This window comes from Clupea harengus, chromosome 9 (assembly GCF_900700415.2).
Source record: "Clupea harengus chromosome 9, Ch_v2.0.2, whole genome shotgun sequence".
NCBI lineage: Eukaryota > Metazoa > Chordata > Actinopteri > Clupeiformes > Clupeidae > Clupea > Clupea harengus.
This window is the reverse complement of record NC_045160.1, coordinates 5,595,658-5,619,206: the sequence shown is the minus strand read 5'-3', so window position 1 is coordinate 5,619,206 and position 23,549 is coordinate 5,595,658. Positions and strand designations below refer to the sequence as shown.

The following is a 23,549-nucleotide window of genomic DNA, read 5'->3' as shown; positions in this document are numbered from 1 at the left end:
AAGGCACAAGAGCTAAATGGATTGATTTGACCAAACTGTTTTGGCAATCTGGGCCACTATAGCACTGGGCTCTCCACAAGATTAAGCTTGAAAGTGGGATCAGTGTCAACTATCCGTCGCAGTACTGCAGACGATGGAAATGTAAGTATTTTTACTATTTAATAGTTTGTTAGTTTAGGTCTTCGAGATACATTTTCGACTCTCAAAAATAACCTGACAGTAAAATGAGAGGCTGTGTGAGAGGCTAGGTGTTGCATTACATTGCGTGGTTTGTTAAATAAAAAACATGAAATCCCTGGAGAATACAAATCTACGAGAAACTTCTAACCCTATTTGGAAACCTTACATTTTTAAAAACTGCTCACCTGCACTCCAATCTTACTCATACTAATCACAACCATTTGTTGCAAGCTCAAACCTACATGCATGACAATAATTATTCCAGAAACATGGAATCAGTCTCTTAAGGTATACGTAAGAAGGTTTTTTCTTCGGGGGAACTCTTATGAAATGGCTTGGGAAGCACTTCCCTATACATCTTTAGTAACGTACCTTTTAAGTCTTCATAGAATGCTAAGAGATTCCATAACTGGGAAATCCCTCAGCATTTTGTCAGGATATTTGTTTCCATGGACTCACATCCACTATTGCACCCTATGGTGTTACTTGCACTCCACCAGTTATTTGCTTGATAAAACAAGACCTGTTTAGTTGATAGCCCACTCACCACTTCAAGGTACAGGCCACGAGTGGGGTGTTAGTAAGACAGTGCAAGACAGAAGACAAGGTACATGAAAAAAGCATATTTCTTTTTGCATATTTTTGTTAAACAAATCACTGACAAAGACATACAAACCTCACAAGGTCAAGGGCAAGGCTAGGCAACCAAGGCACCTTCAGTTTGTCTCGTCCTGAAGCTTTGGTCTGAACTGGCCTTTAGTTTTAGGTGATACGATGACGATGCACAGTCAATACATGCTTTTGTTTTATAAAATTACATAAAATACTCTGATGTGGTTAATATAAGGTGCAGTTAATAGTTGGGAAATTACGGTAAGTATGCCAAATTCCAGAATATCTTGCAACAGGCATGTGATATTTTCTGCTATTGCTTAAAGCTCGTAAAGGCAGGCACAAAAGGGCAGAGAAAAAACATTCAGAAGGGCAGAGGAAGCGTCTATATGCAGCTTCAATTATACGCACAGGTGGGCAGTTTTTTAAATCATGCACAAGTGTGGCCAGTCAGCTGTGATCATGTGACATTATCAGCTCAGGTGATTAGCTCTTCATATTTGTAATAATATTTCTAAGCCCCATGAAGCATGATTTGCGAAACTGTCAATGGTCAACTGCGTACATCTTGTGCTGAAACAGCTGGCATAGCATCTGCTATTGCAACATATTGCATTTACAATGTATCTATTGAGTGACATTGTACTGTTAAAGCTACAAAATTTCCACATGGTTTTGGGCCCGGATTACGAAACAGCAGGACAAAAGGTTTGTCTGAATTGTTAGAATGGCAGGTGTGTTTATTTCACATGACTATATCACATCAAAATAAAATCGAGTATGACATAAACATATACACCTACAAAAACATACCTCCATAACGTGCCTTTAAGTGACATTCATTGATTAACTGTGTGTACAAAATGGCTTTTCGGTTATGACAGCCATGAGATAATTTCCTTTGGTCAAGTGTTTACTCTCCAAGATGATCCAGAGAGGATATGTACACAGAGGAGCTTCCTCCTTGTAAACAAGACAAAGTTCACTATAAAGGAGGAGAACTGAGCAGAGAGACTCTCAATGAGAAGCCATGGTCGTCACAACAGGTAACTGTGCTGGTCTGGGCAGTCCATTACTTCACAGGTAGAGGGCACCATGACTACACAAACAAGAGATCAACATTGTATGTTCATTTGCAATACTGCTGGTCTAACACTGTGCCTATATGTTTTTAAAATGTGTTATGTCTTTCAGGTATCATCTTTAGAGATGAATGAATCTTCCACCAGGGACACTTTATCTTTCACAGTTTATGTGGGTATGGGCTCAGCCAGATATGTTTTACTGACTGTTGTTGCCTTGGCATACCTTGCCACTATATTAGCCAACATTACTCTTATGCTGTTGATTTTCCTAGACACATCCCTACATAAGCCAATGTATATATTTGTATTTAGTTTAATTTTAAATGGGTTAGTTGGAAGCACAGCTGTTTGGCCAAACGTTATGAATATACTCTCAACAAACATTCCTCTTATCTCGTATGAAGGATGTCTCGTGCAGGTTTTTCTAATGGGAACATATGGAGCTTGTAACTTCTCTATGCTGACAGTGATGGCTTATGACAGATTTATCTCCATATTTAAGCCTTTGCAGTACCACACCATCATTACCCCACAGAAAGTAAAGCAGTTGCTGTTTGTTGCAAACTTTAGCCCTGCAGCTATGGTACTCGGTCAAATATACCTAACTTCTCAACTACCATTGTGCAGATACAAAGTTCATAAGATATTTTGTGATAATCTAGGCATTACAAGCTTATCATGTGATGACAGCCACACCATTCAAAGTCGAGTGACCAACTTGTATGGTATAATTATCACAATTGTTATTGCAGTTTTGCCGGTGTTTCTCATTTTATTGTCATATGTTAAAATTATGGTGTTAAGCTTGAAAGCTTCACGAAACGCAAGAAAGAAAGCTTTTGAAACCTGCTCTCCACACATAATTATTTTTGTAAATTTCTCATTGGCCTCACTGTTCGCTGTCTTTTATAATCGCTTCAATCCTTACTTACCAGGAGAGGCCAACATACTCTTGTCAATGAATTATATACTTGTTCCTCCACTGTTGCAACCAATTATATATGGTATAAAAACACAGGAAATTAGACAGAGTTTCTCAAAAGTCAGGAGAAGAACTGTTTTTGCAACGTCTGAATGTCAGTTTGCTCCATCATCAGTATTTTCTCTCTGTGTGACAGGCAGGTTAACACAGACTATGTAAGCACATTGCACCTGTTTTAAAAGAAATGTGCTCTTGAAGCCTGATGACTGCTAGTTTTAATACTTTCACCTTTGTCAAAACTATAAATGTGTGGAAGGGAATAATGTTACAAAGGTGATTACAGTTGACTTGTAGGACATTTAGGTGTATTTTGCATCCAACCAAGGGGCTCCCTGCTTTGTTGTTGCTCTATTGTTATAATTACTACAAACATTAATCATTACAATGAGTGAATATATCCTTATAGTGAATAATGTTGTTGCACTGATATCTACTCATGTGTCAGCTTGAGATAAGTGACTAATTCTATATGACTGTAAATTGTATTATAACACCTTTCATGCATGTGGCACAGCTTTGCTGACAAGATTAACAGGTGACACACATACAAACAAACAAGCACATTTGGAATATAAGAATACGAACATACACAGTTGAATTATAACAATATTACAAACATGTAATTGTCGTGGGAAATGCTAAAGGCTAAGAATTTAGTAACAATCTTTCAAGATATTTGAAATGTGAAGGCAAGTATGAAAACCTGATGAATGTACAAGTCAATATATTTCAAATGAAAACTATAAAAAGTCCATAGGGAACTACAGGCTCTTAATGCTGCTCTTGGAGCCACAATCTACCCGGCATATCTCTTATCTGTCCCTGCTCCAAGCACTCCTGGTTAAAGTCAGAGTCATTAACATGATCTTGATTAGAGGGTCACTGATGAGTGCAGTAATAGGAAATAACAGCACTTTTAGGTAGGTTGCCTGACGATTCGGTTGACTTTTTCACGGAATGATTCAATTGCGTCATTTATATTTGCAAAATGCCCCCTTTATTTACCCGACACTGTGGCCGGTAGGTTGATAAACTTTGCCCTCAACTTCAGAAATACACTCACATTTCCAACCCTGTTGACAACCCATATAAACACGTGACGTCAGGCCCCCCCAACCCATGGGCGTCTTTTTTGGTTTGAAAAGTGCCGGGGACATAGGGGAGACCTTACATGATCCAACCAGTCACTGGCCTATTTCACTGTCTGCTGCTATTACGATGAGCATAACCTGAATACAAATGCACCAAATTTCATAGGTTATTGGGATTGTGTAGGTCTACAAAACTAAAATGTTACAAAATGCTAAAACAAGTAGTATGTATGTCTGTCAATTCATGGCCAGTAGATACAGAAGTCTTCAGTGTCAAAACATCATTCCCTGAAACTATAAGATATGTTCTAGCGACAAATAATCCAGGGGTTGTAGTGTAGTTGTTAGCATCCCCATTTCTGGTGTCCAAGGGGGCAAATTCAAATCCAGTGTGGGATTGTGTACATTTATATAAAATTGGATAGCGCGCAATAGATTATCACTTGTGCATATGTAACTCTGTCTACTGTGAAGACCCTAGGTACACTCCAGTTTCATGTAATTTCTCTTACCTCTCTTGATGAATTCAATAAATGAGTCTTGTCTCTAGATTCTGTAATTTTTTGGCAAAACGTTTTTTAATCTATTGACAATTGTCAGTTGCGCTTTGCCTATTAATTAAATACATCACAAGGTATTGGCCAATGAAGGACTAGCTTTTGCATCAAACATTATTCATTAGGTGGCGCAACTCCACAAATGAGTTGGACTACACCAAGGTCATGTGCCTCCCAAATATTTCGTAATTTCTGACAAAATGGTTGTTGAGTTATTGCCAAAAAAATGCTTTGACCCTTCGGGGGGCGCTAGCATGAAGTGACATGCCCATCTAGGGATACAAACCTTATAAGATAAGATAAACCTTTATTAATCCCCGTAGGGAAATTCAGGTGTAATAGCAGCAAGGTAACAGGGATACAATATATAAATAAAAATAAATATAAATACAAATTAAAATAAATAAGATAAGTACAACGCAGCTGGCCCTAGATATTAGATAAAAGTTATTATGTGGGGGCAGTCCTAAATTGTGGAGCCTGATGGCTACTGGCACAAAGGACTGGCCAAGGCGCTTTGTGGTGTGCCGAGGAGGGATGAGTCTGTGGCTGAACGTGCTGCCCATCTGTGCTAGCTCATCATAGGAGGGATGGGAGGGGTTCTCCAGGATCGCGTCCAGCTTCCTCCTCGTCCTCTCCTTCAGATTAGTTCCAACCACTGAGCCAGCCTTCCTCACCAGCTTATGTTCTGTATCAGCCATGTGGGAGGATTACAATCAAGTTCATGTGGATGATTGAAGTCTAAGTATATGATATCCTCAACCAAACATGGGTGAAAATAAAATAAAAAATATTAAAACGAAAGAAAACAAATGTAGCCCTATGGGAATTTTGGGTGTAACCTATTTTTAGTTTATTTTCATTTTAAAATGTGCAGTTCATACTGTTAAAAATGTTTAAATAATGTTACCATGTTTTAAACATTTTATAAGTTAAAATGTATGGAAGTATGATCCAATCAGAAGTCAGGGTGAGAGATTGTTCAGGGGAGAAGAAGAGAGAGACACACAGGAGTGAGAGCTTGCACTGGAGCTTTGCTATTAAAGTTAGCTTATGTTAGAAAACCAATGCAGTGAAGTGATATTGTGTGTATGTATGTAAGTAGACGAACGGACAGTGAATCTCATTACTACATTATACAGTGATATTTCAACACTACATGTGTTTTCTACGAAAACTCGGACAAAGTTACGGACAGTTCAAGGAGGATACAGCAACAGCTAGTCAGCTCGACGTTAGCTTTGTGCCATGGATGTGAGTTCCGGAACTTCTAGTGAGTAGCCAGCCCGGTACTCATTTGAGCATTGTTTCCCGGATCGTCAGTGACCCGACACAGCTGTGGACTGCTGCGACGACGTCTCCACTCCAGCATCGCCAACACCGTGTGTGCCATCACGTTGAGGAGGACGACTCGCGTGAGTTGTTTTCTTATGTGTGGCGCTTTGTGCGCGAAGCAGCCATTTTGTTTAAGGCTCTCCTGCACCACTCCTCAGACAACTGGTTGGGTACCCAAAGTATTTTACTGTTAGGTTATTTACATGCCGGCCTAGGAATAGTATGTTTAAATAAGTCATTTTGTGTGTATGCTATTTTAATTTGTGGTCAAAAGACTGAGATTTGATGTGAAGTGACTGGACGCAGTCATAACCAAATGCCATTTTTGCCATTTTTATTTTGTGTATGTAAATTTCTACTATTTTCACAATAGTTAAGTGTATTCTTGCATATCTCAGTAGATATCTTGTTTGCTAATGATAACTCATACAGCAATACCTTTTTGTCCACTATTGGCAGCACACAACAGTAATATGTCCCCTTTTGCTACATAGCTAGTGTAGCAAGTTACAGGTGGAAAGCTATGGAAGAAAGTTGCATCCAGGAGCCTTCATAAGCAAACATGATGTGGCTCCACATTAAATTATCCCACTTTTTCATTATCCACGTGTCTCAAATGTTGGGGGGTATGATGTAACATAGCTTAACAGGACACATGATATTTCCAGTAACAACATAAAGAAGGGGTAACATAAGTCAAACCCAACAATATTTATAGACTGATCTTGAAAGTATTGGCTTACAAAAGCAAAATAAGTCATCACATAAAAAATTATTCAGTGTTAGTGCAAGAAGCGAACTGTGAAACACACTGTGAAACCTATGAAAAGTGACCGCGTTAGCCACTTTACGACCGCGATTTTCTTTCGTTCCAATTCTTGGATGTAGGATTTCCCTCCCTTTGTAGAAACCTGTTGAATGGATACATTTGGTCTAGGAAGTCCTAATTGTTTTGTTGTCAATTTATCTTTATTAGTACGCTGACTAAAAAGGAGTTTCTGTCAAAGAGCGAATCGAGTTGTTGCACTGAACAGGAGCCATCTTGACAGAATATGCCTCTGTCGAAGCTGTATGATGTTCGTTTAGGCTTTTACGTCCATTACTTATGACACGACATGGAGGGGCGAGCCCTCCCGGAAGCCATAGAGAATGCATTGAGAGCTCTGTTTTGTGAAAAAAATGGATTTAACATGGGAGTCAATGGGAGAGGTCTGGGGCGATTTTCATTTCGCCCCAAATCGCCCCAGAAGGGGCGGGGCCATTTGAAGCACGACTTTAGGCTGACTGAATGACTGTTACCTGATTCGACAATGACATACAGAGGCAGATCAGATGGTCTAGTGGTAGAATCCGACTGAAAACAAATTATTACATTTAAATGTACATGTCGTCATTTACACGACTTACAAGGATATTGCATTTATACATCTGGATTTTGTTTTTTTCTAGGCAGTGCGTCGCCCCAATTGCCCTTATGGACAAGCCGCCCCTGATTTTAAACTAAAAGTAACTCAATGTGTGCATAATGAGAGACACAGTGTTTGAAGCTTAAGCTTAATTGATTTAGATGGCATTAGGCTATTTAGCTGTGTTTATATTACCTGCTTAAATAATAGTGATAACAGTTTAAGAATTCGGGCAGCGCACTCCAATACAATATTAAGGACAGCTAGGGGGCACTACACTCCATGAAGCAGCTGCACAGATCTCTGCTACAAAAAACCCTCTCAGAGCAGCCCATGAGATGGCCATACTTTTAGTAGAGTGTGCCACCAAGTTACCAGGAACAGACTCTGACTGTAATAAGCTTGTGCAATGGTGTCAACCACACAGTGTGACAGGCGCTGCTTGGACACAGGATTGCCACGTTTAATACCAATAGGGGGCCAGAGTCGGTGAGTGCAGTACAGTGGCCAGGTCCCATGATGGAGCCCTCAATGCCCTGCCCGGGTTTTGTGCTTCTAATTCACATCTTTCCTATCATTCCGCAAGTAGTCAAGTAATTTAACGTAATGGAAACTTAATTGAAGTCAGCAAGTAATGGATATGGTGGTGTTTGAGGATGCTTCGGGGGAGGCAGAGGCTGCTTTGGGGGCGGCAGAGGCTGCTTCGAGGGTGGCAGCGGCAGAGGCTGCTTCGGAGGCGGCAGAGGCTGCTTCGAGGGTGGCAGCGGCAGAGGCTGCTTCGAGGGCGGCAGTGACAGAGGCTGCTTCGGGGGTGGCAGCGGCAGAAACGGCCACAGGAGCAGAGTCAGAGGCGGCTGTCGTGTCAGGAACGGCTGTATAAACACATGTGTGAGGAGGAGAAGTGGCTGCTTGGATCTGGAGTCGAAATCCAGGGAAGATGGAGTTTGTTGACGTAGAAAACCTGGAGGCGGAATCCAGGAAATGTGGAGTTGGCGCTGAAGCCAGAGCAGTAGTGGTGAGTCGAGCTGAAACCCTTGAGGTGGAACCCAGGGAAAGTGGAGTTGGAGCTGAAACCGGAGCTCGAGAGGGAGGAGGTGCGGCAAGGGAATCCAAACAGCTGAGGGAACTGCCCAGATAGCAGGCTCAGGGAACTTTCCAGGCGCTCCGCTATTCCCCTCATACTGAGGCGGATCGAAGTGAGCTGCTGATCAAGCTCTCATTCTTGTGCAGCAAGTGTCAAACGCACATAGTCCGAGTCGGCTGAGTTCATCCTTGGCGTTCACGTACTGTTACGTAGTGGTGGTGATGGGCTGAACTCAATCCCTCGACTCGGACACAGTGATGGAGAGAGAATAAACTTTTACATTTACATTTACATTTACATTTAGTCATTTAGCAGACGCTTTTGTCCAAAGCGACGTACAAGGGAGAGAATATTCAAGCTACGAGCAATAGAACCTGGTGTAACAATAAATAAATACTACTTTACATTAGAAATATAACAAAATGAAATAAAAAGAAAGAAGGAGTGCAGAAGTGTAACTGCTGTAATTGCAAGTTACGCACTAGTCGAAGTGCCAGTTAGGACGGGAAGTGCTCTCTGAAGAGTTGGGTCTTCAAAAGCTTCTTAAAGGTAGAGAGGGACGCCCCTGCTCTGGTAGTGCTGGGTAGTTCATTCCACCAACGTGGAACTACAAATGAGAATAGTCTGGACTGCCGTACTTGCACAGACGGCAGTGCCAAACGACGCTCACTAGAAGAGCGCAGCATCCTGGGTGTAACATTTGCCCTTACAAGAGCATTTAGGTAGGTGGGAGCAGAACCATCGAGCACTCTGTAGGCAAGCATAAGTGACTTGAACTTAATGCGAGCAGCTACCGGCAGCCAGTGGAGCTCAATGAATAGCGGGGTGACGTGTGCCCTCTTCGGTTGGTTGAACACCAGACGCGCCGCCGCGTTCTGGATCATTTGTAGTGGTTTCACCACACAAGCCGGCAGGCCCGTTAGGAGGGCGTTGCAGTAATCAAGGCGTGAATTCACCAAGGTTTGCACCAGCAGCTGGGTGGCATACTGGGTTAGGTACGGCCTGATTTTGCGGATGTTGAATAGCGCAAAGCGGCAGGACCTAGAGACAGAGGCAATGTGGTCCGTGAAAGTCAGTTGGTCATCAATAATGACCCCGAGGTTTCTTGCTGTTTTGGATGGAACAAGAGACAAGGAGTCAGTATTGATGCTGATGTTGTGGTGGATGGCCTGTTTGGCTGGAAAGACCATCAGTTCCGTTTTGGCCAGGTTCAGCTGAAGGTGGTGGTTTTTCATCCATGTGGATATATCAGCAAGACAGTCCGAGATCCGCGCCGAGACAGTGGTGTCCTCAGGAGGAAAAGACAGAAACAGTTGAGTGTCATCGGCATAGCAATGATAGGAAAAACCATGCGAGCGGATGATAGGGCCCAGCGAAGTGGTGTAAATGGCAAAGAGAAGTGGTCCCATCACCGAGCCTTGGGGCACCCCTGTGGTAAGGTGGTGAGGTACAGACAGCTGACCTTGCTATGACACATTGAACGAGCGCCCAGTGAGGTACGATTCAAACCAGGAGTGCGCCTTGCCAGAAATGCCCATACTTGACAGTATGGACAGAAGGATGCGGTGGTTGACTGTATCAAACGCAGCTGATAAATCAAGCAGGACGAGAGCTGAGGATTGAGCTGCTGCTCTAGCTGTTTTCAAGGCCTCTGTCACAGACAACAGGGCTGTTTCGGTGGAGTGACCACTTTTGAATCCAGACTGGTTTGGATCGAGGAGATTGTTCCTTGCTAGGAACTCTGTGACCTGTTTGGAAGCTGCCCTCTCAATGGTTTTTGATAGGAGCGTGAGAAGTGAGACCGGTCGATAGTTTCCCACCTGAGTGGGATCGAGAGACGGCTTCTTGAGCAGCGGTGTTACCCGAGCCAGTTTAAATGAAGAAGGGAATGTTCCAGAATTAAATGAAGCATTAATCACCTGTGTTATTGCCGGTAAGACGGCAGGCGATATGGCTTGAAGGATATTGGATGGGATGGGGTCCAGCGGGCATGTAGTTGGACGGCTACCTGTTAGGATTTTGGAGACCTCACTCTCGCTGAGAGGGGTGAAAGAAGGAAATGATGAGCCATTGACGGTTGCGCCCTTAGGGGGGGGAGACAGTTGGTCGAACTGTTTCCCGATGGCTGCCACTTTCTCTGTGAAAAAGGAAGCAAAGTTATCAGCAGTGAGGTTAGTAGCTGGGGGAGGAGGAGGAGGGTAGAGCAGAGTTTTGAAGGTGGAAAATAGTTTCCGAGCGTCAGTTGCACCGTTGATCTTGTCGTTGAAAAAAGTCTTCTTAGCAGCAGTGATGCTGGATGAGAAGGAGGCCAGCAGTGTCTGGTAGCTTGCAAGATCGTCCAGTGCTGCAGATTTGTGCCACTTTCTCTCAGCCGCTCTGAGATTGGAGCGCTGCGTTCGGAGGGTATCACTCAGCCACGAATGAGACTGGGTAGAACGAGCAGGTCTGGTGGAAAGTGGACACAAAGTATCCAAGCATGAGCTCAGAGTGGAGCAGAGTGATTCTGTGGCATCATCGACACCTAGTGAGGAGAAAGTGGATAAAGGTGGAAGAGCAGAAGAAACCAGAGAGGAAAAGTGGGTGGGAGAGAGGTTGCGGAGGTTGCGCCGGAACGAGACCATCGGAGGGGGGACAGAGGGTTGCTCAATGAGCCGAACATCGAAGCGAATGAAGAAGTGGTCCGAGCGATGCAGAGGGGTTACCGTTAGGTTGTCCGTGGTGCAGTTCCGAGCAAGGATGAGGTCAAGCTCTTTTCCTGCTTTGTGAGTTGGAGGAGTGGGGACCTGTTGTAGGTCGAACGAGTGAACCAGGGTCCGAAAGTCAGCTGAGTTGGGATTGTCTAGGTGGATGTTCATGTCGCCAAGGATGAGTGTTGGACACTCCTGTTCAGGGATGGATGACAGCAGGGTGTCCAGCTCATGGACGAAATCACCCTGTTGTCCTGGTGGACGGTAGATAACAATCACATAAGTTTTAACAGGAGCAGTTACCATAATTGCATGATATTCAAAGGAGGCATACCTGTTTGAAGGCAGCAGTGGAGTGAATTTCCAGTTGTCTGAAATCAGCAGCCCCGTCCCACCTCCACGACCAGATGGCCGGGGAGTATGGGAGAAGGCATAGTTGGTGGAGAGTGCTGCCGGGGTAGCATTGTTTTCAGGTGTGATCCATGTCTCCGTGAGAGCTAAGAGCCCTAGGGAGAGGTGGTTGGCATAACCTGAGATGAAATCAGCTTTCCTGACTGCAGACTGACTTACTTGCAAGGAGTTCGTTACACGGGTAGGCAGTCCAGTATCCAAGCAAACATTCCAACAAGGGCAAAGGCAAAAGGGTAGTAGGTTGAAAGAGGACGGGGCTTAGTCTTTAAAAGTGAGTTAGTTACTTACTTTTAGTTATTTGGCTGTACATAACTCCTGTATAAATACTCATTATTTAGTTCCTAGCATTTGAGAATGCAATTAATGAAGCTTCTGAAAGGAGGAAACTGAAGTATTTTCAACTAGCTGAAGCGAGGGAGCAAGGTTGGCAAGGATACACAATACCAGTGGAGGTATTGTTGCAAAATCAACCTGACATTGTAATTTTCCAGGAGTTTCTCTGGGAGTTTCATGCTGAGACTTTTGACCTCTGTATTTCAAAAATCTTGCCTACACCTTTCCTGTAGAGCCTGCTGTTGTGGGCTTAATTCAAAGAAACACTGATTATGAAATGCTCATAAAGGGTGGTTTGTTCAGGTTGGTGAGTTAATGTTACGTTTGTTACAGTGTTAATCTTTCAGGTTGTTGTGGGAAAGTCTCTTGATGAATGTTGTGGTGTATTTTAGGTGGCATACAGTAGTCTCTGCTGGAATGGTTGTCTTCTGAGTATTTCACATTCCGGGGCGCGTTTCCCACAGCGTCCTTTACTAAGGTATACCTTCTCTAAGAAATACTTTTGTAAGGTTGGTATGGACCACTCTTAGCCATCCCTTAAAGGGGACATAATATGAAAATTTAACTTTTTTAGTACTTCTACACGGTCACAATGCGACCGCACATGAAAGACACTCTTCTACCCGGATCCACGACCGCTAACGCATACAATCGCGCGCACACACACACACACAAATACACACACACACACACACACACACACACACATACACACACACAGACATGAGTTTAGTCTTGGTGAGGTATGTGCATCTGTGTGAACTGTGAGACTGCTGATGGTGGTTGTCTAAATTAAATTAGAGGCTTAGCAGAATTTAGTTATCTTGTCTTTGAATTTGGATTATCTTTCTTTATTTTGTGAATGCCGGGTGGTATTGAATTTATGAAGTTGGGTTCCATAATCTACCTTTTTTTGACTGACGTATGGTTTATTGATCTTTTTTGGAAATGAATAAACCAAATATAACTGAGAATCCTTACTCTGACTGAGCCTTTGGCCATACCCACGGATAGACGGTAACCCGAGGCTCGGTCCCATCTAGCACTCCACCAGTTATTTGCTTGATAAAACAAGACCTGTTTAGTTGATAGCCCACTCACCACTTCAAGGTACAGGCCACAAGTGGGGTGTTAGGAAGACAGTGCAAGACAGAAGACAAGGTACATGAAAAAAGCATATTTCTTTTTGCATATTTTTGTTAAACAAATCACTGACAAAGACATACAAACCTCACAAGGTCAAGGGCAAGGCTAGGCAACCAAGGCACCTTCAGTTTGTCTCGTCCTGAAGCTTTGGTCTGAACTGGCCTTTAGTTTTAGGTGATACGATGACGATGCACAGTCAATACATGCTTTTGTTTTATAAAATTACATAAAATACTCTGATGTGGTTAATATAAGGTGCAGTTAATAGTTGGGAAATTACGGTAAGTATGCCAAATTCCAGAATATCTTGCAACAGGCATGTGATATTTTCAGCTATTGCTTAAAGCTTGTAAAGGCAGGCACAAAAGGGCAGAGAAAAAACATTCAGAAGGGCAGAGGAAACGTCTATATGCAGCTGGGCCCGGATTACGAAACAGCAGGACAAAAGGTTTGTCTGAATTGTTAAAATGGCAGGTGTGTTTATTTCACATGACTATATCACATCAAAATAAAATTGAGTATGACATAAACATATACACCTACAAAAACATACCTCCATAACGTGCCTTTAAGTGACATTCATTGATTAACTGTGTGTTCAAAATGGCTTTTCGGTTATGACAGCCATGAGATAATTTCCTTTGGTCAAGTGTTTACTCTCCAAGATGATCCAGAGAGAAAATGGACACAGAGGAGCTTCCTCCTTGTAAACAAGACAAAGTTCACTATAAAGGAGGAGAACTGAGCAGAGAGACTCTCAATGAGAAGCCATGGTCGTCACCACAGGTAACTGTGCTGGTCTGGGCAGTCCATTACTTCACAGGTAGAGGGCACCATGACTACACAAACAAGAGATCAACATTGTGTGTTCATTTGCAATACTGCTGGTCTAACACTGTGCCTATATGTTTTTTAAATGTGTTATGTCTTTCAGGTATCATCTTTAGAGATGAATGAATCTTCCACCAGGGACACTTTATCTTTCACAGTTTATGTGGGTATGGGCTCAGCCAGATATGTTTTACTGACTGTTGTTGCCTTGGCATACATTGCCACTATATTAGCCAACATTACTCTTATGCTGTTGATATTCCTAGACACATCCCTACATAAACCAATGTATATATTTTTATTTAGTTTAATTTTAAATGGGTTAGTTGGAAGCACAGCTGTTTGGCCAAACGTTATGAATATACTCTCAACAAACATTCCTCTTATCTCGTATGAAGGATGTCTCGTCCAGGTTTTTCTAATGGGAACATATGGAGCTTGTAACTTCTCTATGCTGACAGTGATGGCTTATGACAGATTTATCTCCATATTTAAGCCTTTGCAGTACCACACCATCATTACCCCACAGAAAGTAAAGCAGTTGCTGTTTGTTGCAAACTTTAGCCCTGCAGCTATGGTACTCGGTCAAATATACCTAACTTCTCAACTACCATTGTGCAGATACAAAGTTCATAAGATATTTTGTGATAATCTAGGCATTACAAGCTTATCATGTGATGACAGTCACACCATTCAAAGTCGAGTGACCAACTTGTATGGTATAATTATCACAATTGTTATTGCAGCTTTGTCGGTGTTACTCATTTTATTGTCATATGTTAAAATTATGGTGTTAAGCTTGAAAGCTTCACGCAACGCAAGAAAGAAAGCATTTAAAACCTGCTCTCCACACATAATTATTTTTGTAAATTTCTCATTGGCCTCACTGTTCTCACTATTTTATAATCGCTTCAACACTTATTTACCAGGAGAGGCCAACATACTCTTGTCAATGAATTATATCCTTGTTCCTCCACTGTTACAACCAATTATATATGGCATTAAAACACAGGAAATTAGACAGAGTTTCTCAAAAGTCAGGAGAAGAACTGTTTTTGCAATGTCTGAATGTCTGTTCGCTCCATCATCAGTATTTTCTCTCTGTGTGACAGGCAGGTTAACACAGACTATGTAAGCACATTGCACCTGTTTTAAAAGAAATATGCTCTTGAAGCCTGATGACTGCTAGTTTTAATACTTCCACCTTTGTCAAAACTATAAATGAGTGGAAGGGAATAATGTTACAAATGAGATTATAGTTGACAGTTGAGTTGACATTTAGGTGTATTTTGCATCCAACCAAGGGGTCCCTGCTTTGTTGTTGCTCTATTGTTACTACAAACACGGGACATTAAAATGAGTGAATATATCCTTATAGTGAATAATGTTGTTGCACTGATACATGTATCTACTCGTGTCAGGCAGCTTGAGATAAGTGACTAATTCTATATGACTGTAAATTGTATTATAACACCTTTCATGCATGTGGCACAGCTTTGCTGACAAGATTAACAGGTGACACACGTTCAAACAAACAAGCACATTTGGGACATAAGAATACAAACATACACAGTTTCAAACATGTAATTGTCGTGGGAAATGCTAAAGGCTAAGAATTTAGTAACAATCTTTCAAGATATTTGAAATGTGAAGGCAAGTATGAAAACCTGATGAATGTACAAGTCAATATATTTCAAATGAAAACTATAAAAAGTCCATAGGGAACTACAGGCTCTTAATGCTGCTCTTGGAGCCACAATCTACCCGGCATATCTCTTATCTGTCCCTACTCCAAGCACTCCTGGTTAAAGTCAGAGTCATTAACATGATCTTGATTAGCTGAATTAGGAGGGTCACTGATGAGTTCAGTAATGTTTGCAGAGTTGGGAAAGTTGGGGGGTCTGAGAAGGAGGATAGACGACCACTTCTGCTTAAAACACGTTTTATATCTTCCTAAGCAACATTATGTAATTTTACAGTTTTTATTTACTTATTTTTAAGTGGGTAAACATGCAGAACAGCGGAACCTATGGGAGGGCTGACAGCCACTGCTGCTAAAAATACCTTAATTATGCAGTTTGACAGTTTTTATCATTTTGAATGTATGGCTTTGTATGTAGCTGGGTTTTTTGTAACATCCTCAAATTCATTTTGATTGTAATTGGTTGAGATGAAGAAGACACAAACAAACCCATCATTCTCAGTACCCGTTTGGGCTATTCGCTATGTAGTTTTGTACTCTGGATCGCAAACATAGTGGAAAAGTAGGACCTTTACTTACAGCAGTTCTTGCTAATGGTTGACGATTGACTGAAAAGGAATTTTACGTCCAATCAAATTGGCGTTCAATGGCCCGAACCTTTCTCGGATTGGTCGACATGCAGGAGCAGGCCTAGCTAACGTAGAGCTAGGAAAAACAACACTTTTTAGGAAGGTTTCCTGACGATTGAGTCGACTTTCTCACAGAATGATTCAATTGCGTCAATTAAGTTTGCGAAATGCCCCCTTTATTTACCCGATACCATGGCCGATAGGTTGATAAAATTTTCCCTGCAACTTCAGAAATACACCCACATTTCCAACCCTGTTGACAACCCATATAAACACGTGGTTTGAAAAGTGCCGGGGACATAGGGGAGACCTTACATGATCCAACCAGTCACTGGCCTATTGCACTGTCTGCTGCTATTATGATGAGCATAACCTGAATACAAATGCACCAAATTTCATAGGTTATTGGGATTGTGTAGGTCTATTAAACTGAAATGTTACAAAATGCTAAAACAAGTAGTATGTATGTCTGTCAATTCATGGCCAGTAGATACAGAAGTCTGCAGTGTCAAAACATCATTCCCTGAAACTATAATATATGTTCTAGCGACATATAATCAAGGGGTTGTAGTGTAGTTGTTAGCATCCCCATTTCTGGTGTCCAAGGGTGCAAATTCGAATCCAGTGTGGGATTGTGTACATTTATATAAAATTGGATAGCGCGCAATAGATTATCACCTATGCATATGTGTTACGACCCACTGCGCCTCTACAGACGATGCAATGGCCATGCATGGCCTGTAGGACGCTTGGGACGGCTGATGCCTGATTACCCACACCTGACGAGGTGTAGGGAATAAAAGGAACAATGGACACCTGACTGGCGGGCTCAGGATATCGACGTCTAAACCCCTAGACACGTTGCCTTTGTATGGAGATTGTAGCTAACTGAATAAACGCGTGCTTTTCTAGTAAACCTTTTCGTTGTCTGCCTCTGTTGTTATCTTGCGGTCACAAGCCGGCCGTAACAATATGTAACTGTCTACTGTGAAGACCCTAGGTACACTCCAGTTTCATGTAATTTCTCTTACCTCTCTTTATAAATTCAATAAATTAGTCTTGTCTCTAGATTCACAAAGGAGGATTGCAGTAGAGTATTATAACTATGTACAATAAACCTTCCCAGCTCACGGTAACAAATAAAAAGTACTGACTGGCTTATGTTTCTCTACTCCACTACCTCCACTGATGGGTAACACTGGATTATCAACAGGAAATGGTCATCTCTTTGAGCTTTAAACTAAGCCGTAGTTGAAATGTGAAGACTAAACATTTTATTGTACACAGAAATCAGTCATGACTATAATAAGATAATTTAAGTTCATAAATCACATGAAACAGTGAGAACTGTGTGTCTCATTCACTGATCTGTATGTATAAAATGAATACAGGAAATTAGGTTACGTCATCTGCATAGGCCATGTTTTTGCACCCCAAGTAAATCCAGAGAGGATGTTTTAAACAGAGGTGGTGCTTACAGACACGGCAGAGAGACATATAAAGGAGAGGATCTGATCAAAGAGGCTTTCAACAGGAAGACATGTTTGTCACCATAAATGGTTATCAATAACTGTGCTGATGTGTACATTTTATTACCAAACGTGTGAAGTCAGGTAATAAATTAATTTGGACTCTTTAATTATATGGCCTATTTTATTAATAGATTTGCATTTACATGAATTCTTTCGAAAGTGAGATGACAAACTGTTACAATAGAACTTACAAGCGGCATGCCTCAAAATCAATTTCTTTTTTAATGAAATACTCGAGTTGCATTGCATACCTGCATTGTATCTGTTAAGGAAAAGAACTCTGTCTGCCTTAATGTACTGAAAATGTATTCTTCAGGTACCACCATCTAAAATGAATGAATCATCCATTGGAGACGCTTTGATTTTCTCTGTCTACGAGGACCTGGGCTTCGCCAAAAATGTATTTTTCACAGTTGTTATCTTAATATACTCTGCAACTATAATAGCAAATTTTTCTCTAATGTTTTTTATTTACCTAGATAGTTCCCTACATAAGCCAATGTACATATTTCTATTCAGCTTAACTTTAAATGGATTGATTGGAAGCACAGCTGTTTGGCCCAAGGTTATGCATATACTTACAACAAACACTCCAACAACCTTATATGAAGGATGCCTCATTCAGAGCTTCTTCATACTCCTCTATGGAGTTTGTAACTACTCAATATTGACAGTCATGGCTTATGACAGATTTGTCTCCTTATTTCATCCTTTGCATTACCACACAATAATGAATCCGCCGAAAGTAAAGCAGTTGTTAATAGTAGCACATTTTGTTCCTGCTTTGTTGATTCTTGGTCAAACAGGCCTGACCTCTCAGCTAACATTGTGCAAATATACAATTCATAAGTTATTTTGTGATAATTTAGGTGTTTCTAGTTTATCATATGGATCCAAAGTCCAAAGTCATTTAACCAACCTGTATGGTGTGTGTGCCATTACTGTCCTTGTAGCCCTACCGGTGTTACTCATTCTACTGTCATATGTGAAAATTATATTGTTGATCTTAAAGGCCTCAGGAAATGCAAGGAAGAAAGCATTTGAAACCTGCTCTCCACATATTATTGTCTTCATAAATTTTTCATTGGCCACACCGTTCTCAGTCATTTATAATCGTATCAACCGTTTTTTACCAACAGAAGCGATCATATTTGTGTCAATAAATTATATCCTTGTCCCCCCACTGTTACACCCAATTATATATGGCATAAAAACTAAGGAAATTAGGCAGAGTGTGTCAAAAAACAAAACAATCAAGACAGTTTTCAATCTCTGAGGCACAGCTCCCTTCCATGGTTCTTTCATTGTCAGTACCGCCTTTGTTTCTGACTGACTATCTGAGACAGGCTTAGTAAGCAAACTTTAACTATCTAAAGAAAAAAACACTTTAAGCTATATGTCATGTCAAAAGCTATATGTCATGCTTTTGATAATATTGTTATTTTAAAAAATGATTCAAGGGAAATGTATTTATGTATTTATTTATGGAAGATGGCCCAATGAATCCCTGTAGAGAGTCACAGCACACAGGGTCAGACTACATCTGAGGTCAGATCATCTTCAACTGCTAGTGAATGTGACTACTGTATGCTCTAAATCAGAGGTCTTCAACCGGGGGTCCGCGACCCCCAGGGGGTTCGCGGAGGTACTGCAGGGGGTCCGCCAAATTATTTCATCTGAAGCATATTTTACCCTCTTCCAAAAATGTAAAACGTCCAAAAGACTACATAAACATAAACAGAACGTAAAAATTGCTTTCTATTCCTTAAAAAATAATACATAGGCTACCCATGAGTCTTCACGCGATCATTTGATACGTTACCTGCCATAACCATACAATTTGAAATAATTGATCGTTTTGTAATTCTCCGAACAAAAGCTCCTCGTCAGACACCACTGATGGCGGTTCAGATTATCTACATTCAGAGGATACCAACACCCCTTCCATGAACAGCGAAAACGGGAGAAGACACAAATATTCAGATAATTATCTGAAGTTTGCCTTCACCTACAAAGAGACCGATGGTGAAGAATTATGCGTGGTTTGCTCTTCCGTGCTATCAAACGAAACTATGAAACCATCAAAGCTGCAACGACATTCAAAGACAACCCATGCTCACTTGAAAGAAAAAATAGATTTAATATTTCCCATTTAAAATCTGTTGAGGGCAAGCAGACCTTGATGAGACAATCAGCCAAAGTGTCGCTCAGACCAAACAGCCATACATATTTGCGGAAAGTTTAATATTGCCAACAGCTAGTGATATGTGCAAAAGTTAAACAATGTTTGGGAAGGATGAGTACGTTAAAAAACTGAAAAGCATCCCAATGCCCGCCCTATTGATGAATTGCCAGCTGATGTGAGTGCACTACTAGTCGCAAAACTCCCGAAGGCAGATTTTTTTGCACTACAATTAGATGAATCCACCGATGTGTCAAACGACGCTCAGCTTTTAGCTTTTTTGTGATTTGTCGACCAAAATGAGATGCAGGAGGAATTTCTATTCTGTAAGCAGCTGCCTGGAGGTAAAAAAGTTCAGAGATTTTCAAAGTGATCGACAATTTTTTCCGTGAACATGATATACCGTGGCCAAAATGTGTTGCGATGTGCACAGACGGTGCAAGAGCCATGTATGACGCACTGCATGCTTCATAGGGAGAATGTTGTTGCCAAAGACGTGAATGATGAATTCTCAAACGTCAGATCTCTCACTAGGTATGAGATATTTCATCCATACTTAAGCTTTTCAAGCTACCCAATTATTTGTCCCTCCCTAATTTAATACAGTGATGGCTAACTGTAAGGGAGAAAAAATGTCAATAATAAACAGAATAAATTGAAACGAGTTTTGTGTCACAGTTGATTTGTAATTCTGTTCAAACATGTGTAGGGGAGTGTGTGTGTGTGACTGACACTTAGTTCCAAATAAATTATATGAATATCAGGCCCAAATTTGGGGCGGCGGGGGTGGGGGTCCCTGCTCAGTGTCTCTCTCAGCCAAGGGGTCCTTGGGCTGAAAAAGGTTGAAGACCCCTGCTCTAAATGACAAAATACAAATGCAATCATCCCCTCCAAATTAATCAGGCCAACGTTTACCACCATTTCTTTGAGCTACTAGGTGCAAATTTGCTCGTACATTTTGTGAGGAATTTTTGGTTAAATTCACTTTCACCATTTGTCAAGATTTGCCTTTCATCACATTATAACAGTGAGATTCTATCTACAAAGATTATAATTTTTACTGAAAGCTATTTCATTGTATTTACACTGTGTAATCATCACAGAGTTGCTCAAAAAAAGTATTAGTGCGTATGTAATGTTACTACATGTCTGATCAAAATAAAGAATATTAGGCTACATCATTTGCATAATTTATTCCCCAATGTAATCCAGAGAGGTTTTTTACAAAGAGATGTGTCCTCACAACAGGAAAGGGCAAATATCGTATCGTATACAATATCGTATCGTCTCGTCACATGATCAAATAGAGACTTGACATTGAACAACAAGATACATATTACCCAGCAATCATCATTGCATATCTGTATATGACAAAAATAACAAAGAAAATAAGAAATGATTCATTTAATTGAATCAGCTTTTTAATAGTTTCTATAGTGTATGTTCGATAAGCATATAATTGTGTTATAGATTGCTACTGACAATTTCCCCCTAAAAATGATGTAAACCATGACAGAGACAGGTTTGCTATTTTGAGGGCATATATAGCGTAAGGTATCCTGGTAAGTCCAAAAAAATCATCCTTGATCACTGTCGCATTAAACTAGCGACACTATTAAAGCCAATAGCAAATTAACAAAATACATCTTTTTCAACCACAAATAAGAGATACATAACAGCGACTTAACGCAGAGGCTCTGGCTTAGGGGCCCCCTGAGCTCATGGGCCCCTGGGCCTGGGCCCGGTTCCGTTCGGTAATCCATCCCTAAATGAAAGGCATGCTCTAGGTTCTTCAGCTAAGTCACTCCAGCCAAGTTTTAAGGCCTGTCCACACTGCCAATGATAATTTGTACAGTAACTGTGAAGACTACGGTTTTGATTGTTGTTCTCGCAAATGAGAGCGGCAAAGTCAACACTGCACACTTTAACAGTAATGACATGAAGTACAATATTGTTGGGCATCACATTCAGAGAGATTGTGTGAATGATAGAAACACTGACAGCCTTAAAACATCAAGGATATTTCTGAGACGCTCTCCTTGTCGTTGGTTATTGTGGACGACAATATCATTACAGTTAGTTATTGTTACAGATACCATTGGCAGTGTGAACAGGCTTTTACCTTGTTAAACCCTGGTGAATAACAATAGTTGGAATGTTACATTATCTTTCTGAAGTATCTGAAACGTCGTGCTCAGTCAACAACAGATCCATCATCTGTTTAAATGAGAAATTTGACTCTGCTTTAACTGTAACTTCCAAAAGGGAAGGATAGGAATTAATAGGATAGGGACAAAAATACAGGCATAGTTTAATGTAATTCAATGTTTCACATGCTATGTTAGGAATGACAATTAATCTGCAAATGAAAAATATATATATTTGTGGTAAATGATGGATCTCCATAGCCCTGTTTCCCTGCTACTGATAACAGACAGTGGAGGCTATTGTGATTGCTCTCTGGTGTTGACCAAGGGGCAGAGCCCATCTCCCTCAAGGGCTAACCACTGGAGGTAACATTAGCTACTGCTGAGGCTGTCATCTCTCAAGGGAATGGGTTTAAATTGCCCACTTAGGACTGACACCATACAATGGACTAATGACCTCTCCCATAGTGGCCATCATCTTGGTAAACATGCCTATTGCATCATCTTGTACTTCATTATGGCCAACACTAAAGAGAATAATACTCTACTGATGCAACAATTGCAGGACACTTTAATTACCAACACAATTTCAAGGACCTCTGGACGTAGTGGAGTGTGCACATGTTTCTTTCTGCATCGCTTGATAAGTTGCCATAGTAACACAGTAAACACTATGAGGTCATCAGCTGTTGAATGAGTAGCCTCCCGTATTGTTTGGAACAAAGACTCCCTCAGTTAACAGACAGGCCATAAGATCATACAGGGTACTGTCTTGTTAAGTGTACCACATAGTTCTCAGTATAAATATACTTTCCATTTAGAAGGTCTTGTTTAATTCTTATCATTATTGATGATAATATATGATAATGATTTTACAACCTGTCTTGATTATTATCTTTGGCAAAAATGAGATTTTGGACCATCTGGATGCTATCACCATGCACATTTCCTAGGGTATTCCTTTACCCTGTATTTCCATCATAAGAATATAATGATGTCCGTTAACAAGGGCCATCAACAGCTAGATCCCACTGAAATCCTAAACGACACATGGAAGATGTGGCATGTGCCTTGGCCATCACTTTAAGGGGGGCACCACTGAGCAGCTTCTATGACAGTCAGACAAGCCATCCTCAAACAGGGAAAAAAATATTTTCTTCAGATGCATTTAAAAAATAATTTTCTTCAGATGCATTTCCTTAACACACTTGGACTGAAACTAACAGTGAAAATAATATGATGATAATAATGATGGTTTCATGTAGGCAAGCAGTGTGGTATAATGGATGGGGTCATGTTCATGCGAGTCAGACACTCGACCGGCCCTGCATGCCATGGGCTGTCTTTAGGCTGACTTTCTCTCTCAAACTGCGTCAAAATGGTACACTTAGCTGCCAGAATTTTAAAAACCTTCCTGGGGGAGGATGCCCCCGAACCGTCCTACAGGTCAGGCCTAAGCGTCCTAGCAACGCCCCAGCCAATGATGCTCTTCGATAGAGAGGATGAGCTCAGTGCGTCCTGTGCTTGCCAGTGCTCATTATCTAAAACAGGGGTTTTCAACCGGGGGTCCGCAGGGGGTCCGCGACATGATGAGCCTATGTTTATCAGTTCACCATT

At 41.2% G+C, this 23,549-nt stretch overlaps 3 protein-coding genes across 3 annotated transcripts; all 3 read left to right on the top strand.

Annotated features, from left to right (window-relative positions):
- The first annotated feature begins 1,461 nt into the window (after positions 1-1,461).
- On the top strand, positions 1,462-3,018 carry LOC116221922 (olfactory receptor 52D1-like). Its single transcript, XM_031574130.1, has 2 exons — positions 1,462-1,500; positions 1,987-3,018. Exons 1-2 carry the CDS (start codon positions 1,462-1,464, stop codon positions 3,016-3,018), a joined length of 1,071 nt encoding a protein of 356 aa, XP_031429990.1.
- A 10,572-nt stretch (positions 3,019-13,590) lies between these two features.
- LOC105910123 (olfactory receptor 52D1-like) lies at positions 13,591-14,875 on the top strand. The gene is made up of 2 exons (XM_012838810.2): positions 13,591-13,695; positions 13,844-14,875. Exons 1-2 carry the CDS (start codon positions 13,591-13,593, stop codon positions 14,873-14,875), a joined length of 1,137 nt encoding a protein of 378 aa, XP_012694264.2.
- Positions 14,876-17,934: 3,059 nt separating this feature from the next.
- LOC105910122 (putative olfactory receptor 52L2) lies at positions 17,935-18,879 on the top strand. The gene has a single exon (XM_031574129.1). The coding sequence runs from the start codon at positions 17,935-17,937 to the stop codon at positions 18,877-18,879; it is 945 nt and encodes a 314-aa protein (XP_031429989.1).
- The last annotated feature ends 4,670 nt before the right edge of the window (positions 18,880-23,549 follow it).